Source organism: Elaeis guineensis, chromosome 10 (genome assembly GCF_000442705.2).
Source record: "Elaeis guineensis isolate ETL-2024a chromosome 10, EG11, whole genome shotgun sequence".
NCBI classification, from domain to species: Eukaryota; Viridiplantae; Streptophyta; class Magnoliopsida; order Arecales; family Arecaceae; genus Elaeis; species Elaeis guineensis.
Window position 1 is genome coordinate 74,162,974 of NC_026002.2, and position 8,065 is coordinate 74,171,038.

General features: G+C 40.4%; 1 protein-coding gene and 1 long non-coding RNA gene across 2 annotated transcripts; both read right to left on the bottom strand.

Annotated features, from left to right (window-relative positions):
- Window positions 1-469: 469 nt before the first annotated feature.
- LOC140851931 (uncharacterized) lies at window positions 470-5,311 on the bottom strand. The gene is made up of 2 exons (XR_012134736.1): window positions 4,662-5,311; window positions 470-770 (listed from the first exon to the last, which is right to left on the bottom strand). It is a non-coding gene; the product is annotated as an uncharacterized lncRNA (long non-coding RNA).
- On the bottom strand, window positions 2,059-4,667 carry LOC105042771 (uncharacterized). The gene has a single exon (XM_010920089.4). The coding sequence runs from the start codon at window positions 3,893-3,895 to the stop codon at window positions 2,354-2,356; it is 1,542 nt and encodes a 513-aa protein (XP_010918391.1). The 5' UTR covers window positions 3,896-4,667; the 3' UTR covers window positions 2,059-2,353.
- Window positions 5,312-8,065: the final 2,754 nt, after the last annotated feature.

Below are 8,065 nucleotides of genomic sequence, written 5' to 3' on the forward strand. Positions count from 1 at the left end.
TAAGATATATTATGTTCCTATCACAATATCATTGAAATTCTTTTCAATGGGTTGGAACTATTCTAACTCTATCTATCATAGATCATCGATCATCAAGATGATGTTTGTGGGTCTTATAATCTACCAGTGATATCTAGCAGTATATAGTGACAACCTAGCAGAATAAAAAATGATGAACCTCTAGATGGAATTAGCATATGATACAGTTCCTCTATCGTAAATCCCAACCAGATGGCAGATTATAGATAAATCATCAACCCTCAATATCGGTCATATGATAGATTTAATTAGCTCGAGTTCATCTATGATTCCTATAGAAACTCTTTTCCATCAATCATACTGCTATGACCATAGACTTAAGGACTCAGCCTCTTAAATTTCATAGGACTACTCTCCTCTGTTAGGATCGATAGATTTTATCTAAATGCGCATTGTACTCCTACAGTGGATTAACTGTCGACAACATCTATTATAAAGACTCATTGAGTCAATATTTATATATAGTCAAACTCTAGCAGCCTCACTGCGAGCAACTGTGGCACCGCAGGTCAAAGGACCAGTTACACAATTACCACATCAAGAAAATTACTAACGAGTAAACAGACATCCATGTGACTTCTCATGTTGATCACGCTTAGTGCTAGTTATTTTCTAACAACCACCTGCACTCTCGCTCCAGTATTCCTACACCGCAGACTCGAGACTCATCTGTCCGAAGAAAGCGATCCGTGCACCGATTTGTCTGGATCAATCGCCGTCTCATGATGATCCTATAATCAGTAACAATTTATAAATTAACCATCAATGATACGTGCCTTAAATTTTTAACTCTTTGAGAATATGTGTCATTATCTTATTAATCTCTACGATTCATGGAGATATAAAATATGAATGGTAATATAACTGTCTGTTAACTACAAAATCATGTCTTAAAAATATTATATGCATCAGTTAAGATTGACTTTTAAAATATATATTCAACATATAATTTTAATTATAAACAAAGATTATGCAAGATGCCTTCGGTCAGATCTCTAGGACCAGCACTAACCTAATTGCAATAACAGAGACCGATGGTTATCCTAACCTAGTCAGCAGAAGCTATCAGGGAAGATAAGTTACAAAAAAGAAACCAATATAAAAAATTTCAGTTACTAACACCACAATAACAGAGACCGATGGTTATCCTAACCTAGTCAGCAGAAGCTATCAGGGAAGATAAGTTACAAAAATAGTTAAGAAATAGCTCTATACCAGCAACATAAAAAAATAAAAAATTCATCACCCAACCATACGTGGGATAAGCATACGGATATGGATATAAAAACTAAAGAAAGAAATGGTACAAATCAAATATATCAACCACCGAACAATGGACACAACTTACATAATTAGAGGGAACTTAGTAAAACTACGTAAGCAAGAGCCTCATGTGTCAATCAACATTATCCGTGACCGTCCAGGGGACCGAATGAAAGCAGTTTGAATGCGCAAAGAATCAAAAAAAAGGACACGGTGCAGGGAAATCCTTTCTGCCATTCAACACACCAATTCAACATAAAAGTTTTAAAAGAAGGAAAAGACTACCACAAAATGAACTAAGTATATAAGCGGAACACAAGTATATAAGTTGATTGCCAAAGAAATATGAACACAAGATGAACAGGAGAAATTGTTGACATTCAGTGGCGCTGGCAGAAACCCATGATATAAAATTACATTTCAGATGGAATCAGAAGTTGCAGATGGTCAAGTCATCCCATTATTAGATGTATCAAAATATCCTAATGGCCTTTAGACATAGTAAACTAGCCACACATTCTTTATCACCGATCTTCTTTAAACTAACACAAGCACAAATATCCATTCCAAACATAAATAAGGGATTTTACTGGAAAGTATTTACTTTGAGAATGCATACAAGAACACCGAGGCACCCCCCTGCCACACACAGAAGAGGAGCCTGATAGATTTTTACTGGAAGTACATAAAATTCAAAGCAAATATGTCATTGAACCACAAGACCTGGTAGCTAAGCCAACAGGACAATCAACCACATGACAGAAGAAAATTTTGATTTAACTGGATTCATCATGTTAAATATTTCAGCATGAACCACAGAGATATTCTCAAAAGTATTTCAACATGAATTACAAGGTATGTTCTCAAACCTCAACATTTAGTTAGGACCTTCAAGCATGCAGCTCTAAAGAAATATCCAACCAAACATGAAAGAGAGTTAAATATGGTAAGGATGCGCTTCCATAGCACAGATATCCTTTTTATGCTACAGAGTTAGGAAACAATGGAAACTGGCCAAAGGAACCACTCATTACATACTATTCCCACTTATTCAGGTCAACATAAGATTATTGGCACCAAGGTGAGGAGGGCGCATGCACACACGCACTTCATGTTCTTCTGGCCCAACACGGTGTTTAGGAACCATTATTTCTAGTACAGCACCAGTCTCATCATAGTAGGCTTCCAACTTAGCATCTTCAGGGATTCGGGTGGCAAGCGGTATCTCTCTTATGAATTCCCCTGGTGGGCAATGCTCGAGAGATGGGTCAGTCAGCTTGAATGTTCTATCGTGCCTCTTTATATATGGCATTCGGGCAGTACTGACACAAAGTATCTTCACTATCCCATGAGTAAGACTATTCCTCCAAGAAACCTTCACACTCTGTTGATCAACAAAGGGCAAGCTAACCATTATCAAGTAACCTTGTTCATCCTCGTAAATTGTCTTCGCAGCAGTCACCGGCCCATAGGCATGCCTCATCACACCACTAAACTCATTCAACCATGATGGCTCAACCGGATGCATGTCCATGTCTTGGGCTTTCTCTGAAAAAGAATTCGTAGGCAAACTGCAATCCTCATCCATCCTATGGGGGAAGAAATCCTTCCTGCGTTTGCTGCATTCGGGAGAAAGGTCCATCCCATCACCATTGGAATGATTCAACTGGGATGACAAGTTCAAACCTGATCCATTAAGCAATTTCTTCGGGTGGGGATGCAAAGTGTTCTTCCAAGGAGGAGGAGGCCTTTCGAGCTCAAATTCAGTGTTGGGAAGATTCCTCCATGACTCAAAATCACTGGCTTCTGGCGGGATAGAGAAATTAAGCTCCCTACTGGTGAGCTCCATCCACTTCTTGCGGTCCTCCTCGGCGACCACTGCCAAGTTGGGTGACCTCACCACCTCAATACCATGCACGCACTGAGGGTTCGACAGCCCGCGGTACTGCTTGCGCTGCATCCGATGGGACCGGACAAAGCCCTTGTCGACACCGAATGGGAATTGGGGTTCACCAAGGCGGGAGTGTCCATTCATGTAGCTCCTCAGCTGCATCTTGCCTAGCGCATTCTCCGGCCTCTCCTTGAAGACCCACATGTACATGTTCTCCATGTCATGCTGGACCAGGAACACATCAAGCCGAAGGTCAGACTTATCAAAGCCCAAGAAACCATTCCCGTCCCTTGTAATCTTGGCTTTGGATTTCTCAGAAAGCGCCGGCTTGAAATAGAAGTTGAAGAAGAACCATGCGCCCCAGATGCTGTCGCCTCTCTTGGCACACTTGCGGGCGGTGCTGACCTTGGGGAGGTGCAGGACAGCCTCGGTATCAAAGACCTGAGGACCGAGGCTGACGTCCAAGATGTCGCAGGGGTCGAGGTTCCAAGATTGCTGGGGAGGAGAGCGCTCGGCGGAGAGAGGGAGGTTGATGTCGGGCGGGCCGGAGAGGACCATCTGCGGGCGCTGGATCATAAGCTCGCGGTCGGTCAAGTCCTCATGGGAGGAAAACAAGGCCGGGCCGCCGGTTGGGTCCATGGAAAGGAGAGTGGATGGGTGGTGGTTCTCCATGGACAAAGTGGTAAGGAGGTCTTCCCCCATGGCTCTTTCTCTGTTATCTCTTCGTGCTCTCTAATAGCCTCCTCCTCCTCCTTCCTATATGCTATCTGTCTGGTGGGTTTCGAATTCCACCGCATTCAATGAACGCATCCCATAGAAAACACTCACAGATCCATTCCATAAATCCCACCACACGAAATCCTATCAACCAAAAGATACCCAATAACCCCAAACCCAAACCCAACAAATCCTCGCCAGAAGCAACAAAACGGGATTTTTATGAGTGAACAAGCCTAGCCCTCTAGATTTCTTAGAAGCCCTCGACAAACTCTTAGGATTAGAAATAAACGGATCAGATGACAAGAAAGATCCAACCCTTTTCGACCTGCAGCGAAGGAATTCCCAAATTCTCCAATAAGTGGATAGAGGAGCCCCCGTTAATTTCTTGGAAACCCTTTCCAAAACCTTAATCTAACAAACCGAGTAGGTAACTATAAAAGATCAGATCTATCTCGATCTACCACTATGGAATCCCAGAACCCCGAAAAAGAGAAAGAAAAAACCCTAAAATCATTATATTCTTGAAAATCCTTCCCGAACCTCAAAAAAGGAATCCCACAAAACAAAAAGATGGGAGATCTTTATCAACCTACGACCATAAAGCCCTCAGAACTTTCGACATCGGGAGGAAAACACCGAATCGGAGAGATCAAACCCAACTATTCATAAAAAGATTAAAAGGCGCAGAGGAAAAAATGGGAAATGAATCGAAAAACAAACCCTAAAAAACATATTGCATCGCGATTACCTCTTGGATTCCAGAGAAGGCCGCTAGAACTCGAATTCCCCTCCCATTCCTGGTTTTTGTCGGAGATAACACCGAGGTCGAGAGTGCGGAGTGGGAAGGAAGAAGAACAGAACGTCAACGGCTCTGTTTAAAGAGCCGGGCAACCTCGCCGTTAATTGACGGTGACGAAGTTTGAGCTTTTTGGTACAAAAAAGTACAGGTGTTAACCCATATCTCTCTTGGCGAAACGGCGAAAGGGTTGGTCCGTTACGAAAAAAATTAAAAAAAAGGTTGAGTCAAAAAAGAGGCTTGTCAAAGCAGCTGTTGGTGAGCCCCCGTATGTCCCTTTTAAATCATGAAAGCACCCTATCAGCTCTCCCTTCTCTCTTATCACGGTGGTTGTTGGTGATGGACCCTGACAAAACTAAATTATATGTGATCTAGTGTTGAAAATTAGAATAATCTAAACAGCGGACGGAAGGATAAGTTCAGTGGAGTATTGCATGAGGAGAAGTTATATCCTACCGCAAGTGCACCGCTGATACGGTGTACCGCTAAAACGATACCATGTAAATGAGAAATTTGATTGGTGTAGTACATCGCTGACGTGGTGGTGTAACTTGTGTAGGATAGAATTTCTCATCGAGTAGGTCTTCGTGATATCAGGCATCCAATAGAGACTATGACCAGTTAGTAATCACTAATTGATAAAATACAATTATATGCTAAATTGAAGGTGACCAATATGAGATTTCATATTTGATAAGTTGTGGAAAGATCTTTTAAGTCTTGGATCACGTGCATTATAGGTTGCGTCCTTAATTAATCTAGTCTATAGCTTAATAGGGCAACTTTATTCGTCGGTGGCTGATAAAAGACTACCATGCTGTGTCCCTATTCTAATTAGTCTAGACTAATAGCTTAACAAGGCAACTTTATCCGTCGGTGATTGATAAAAGACCACCATGCATTATAGAACTATTCTAGTCAAAGTAATCTTAATTTGCCAACAGTATTCACAATACGATGGGCCGAATTTTATGATTATGATTAGGATAGAGAGTTGTGATTAGTTATTAAAATGATGATTCAACTGTAGCTAATTCCCTTTTCCTACAAAACAAAGAGTCAATTTCCATGAATCCACTGCCACTTGCAAATCTCTTGCATTAATGGATGAGTAGATGTGGCCAAGCAAATGGCTGGGGAGCTATTTATCAAATGCAATAATATATCACATTCGCAGAAGGTGGGGGTAAACTACTTCATCCCTATATGTAAGTTCACAAAAGGAGGAAGAAAAATATATTGAATGAGGAGATATCTTTTCGAGTTAAAAATGCTGGAGCACAACGGTAGTATTACTCTTTTCAAATATACACACATTGGAGAGAAGAAAGACCAAAGAAAAAAAAAAAAACCTTAGCACAAGTAATTCCGGTTAGGGATACAAAGTTTGTAAGACAAGCAAGCAAGGCAAATCTTCCGTCTTGACTTGGCCAACCAAGTTTGTTTAACGCGTTGCATGCCATGGAATCTTAGACTTGCTACAAAATATCACCATCCTCGAGGCCATTTGCACTATAAAACCAATCTAAGCAATCTCATGTAACAAGAACTCAAGCCGTTTAGACACTACTTTCCACGCTCTCAAGGAAGATTCTCCTATCGAGTTACATTCATGGCCCATGACGTGTTCCCCAACCTGCTCGTGGATAGATATTGAAATAATAGAGACAACTTTACACCAAAAAAAATAGACACAATTTGTAGGTTAATGATTATAAAAAATGAAGTAGACTCATGACATTCAACACTTGTCATCCGGGTGGTGGCATGCATCCTGTATTGAAGATCTCCAGACAAAAAAGTTCAATGTGCACTCCGCATTAGAAATCTGCCATTACTCAATGACCAAGTTTTCTATCACTAAAATATACTAATGATTGTAGTTATTTTAAACCGCTCCTCCGAGCAAAAGTACAGTAGGCCAGAGTAAAAGTGCATACTTACAAGGCTAATGATCAATTAATTAACCCTAAAGAGGGGTGGATGGAAGCTCATTGTCCACATTATTTGGGTGCATTCTCCAGGGACAAAAAGGAACATGCCATAGAGGAGTAGTAACAGCAACTGATAGAAGAGTTCTTTTGAGGAGCCAAATGATGTATGTCTATGATGATCCCAAATTCATTCCCCCTGGAGGTCTCCTGGGTTTGGTGATTGGCTGTGTTTGATTGCATCTTGATAGCTACCTTTTCTAGGTGACTTGCCTTGCCTTTGTTCTCATCATACCATGTGATAGTCTTGGTAGTTCATACAGAAGTCAGCCATTAAGATTCCTGGAATGAGCAGTACTGGTTCCTAAATGGGGATGGCTGGTTTAGTGGGGATCTTAATTGCACCAAGTGTCTGGAAGGTAGGAAGAAGGATTTGGCAAACAAAAGTAGCAGGAATTGGCAACCTGGTAGGCTCATTTTTATGGTTAATTGGTCTTTGTCAACATAATTCTGTTCACCATTTTCATGATATGGGAGCACATTTTGCTGTGGTCTGACATGGTCCAAATGCAGTTTTGCTGTAGTTTTTGCCAATCATCTAACGTGTATATAGCCACTGTGTAGCATAAAGTCCTTGAGAATTAATTAGATAATGGATTTGGTGGAGAGGAAGGAAATGTGGTGCATGATTTGATATATGCTTTCGACTAGTATGGACCGAGATGATTGACTCTGATTTTGTTCTGGTTCTTGGAATTTTTTTTTCCTTTTTTGTGAGATTTTCAATAAGAGTGAAAGAATGGTTAGGTTCCTATCACGCTCACCACAGAGGTTCGTCCCCTCTAAACCACAAACAAATCAATCAAACTACAGCTTTCTTTTTTTGATGCGAGAGGCAAGCCACCAGGTTCATTGGATGCCGAACTCCCTTCAATTAGGTGTTCCTTTTAGCACTTGAAAAAGTCTCATCTCAATTCATAGGTTTGAGAGCGGTGCCGACCGGGTGATCTCTAAGTCTTGAGGGTAAATTACAGTTGAACTTTCCGTTGGAGGAAAAAAAAAAAAGAAGAAAAAAAATGAAAAGCTTGAAAAGAGGATGGCTTCATGATATATAATGCAAGAAAAATATGCGATAAACTTTTAGGATGCAAGAAAATCCAATGTTTGATCGTATACGTTAGAAATACTAAAAAATTTGAGTTTCAGAATTTAAATCATTTTATTTTTTTTCAAAAAAAATTTGTTGAATCCGAAAAGCTATTTGAAATGAGACTCAAATTCGTTTTCTTTGTTGGTGTTTTAAAATAAAATATTATTTTTTTTAATGTTTTCGTTATTTTGAAAATATCCAAAACGTTAATCTAAGTTAGGTCCCAAATCTTTTGACAATGAGTTTTGATCACGAATAGACCCCATCCTTGGAAA

Excerpts from the sequence above, each read along its gene's own strand:
- LOC105042771 (XM_010920089.4), bottom strand. The coding sequence starts at position 3,895 with ATGGGGGAAGACCTCCTTACCACTTTGTCCATGGAGAACCACCACCCA.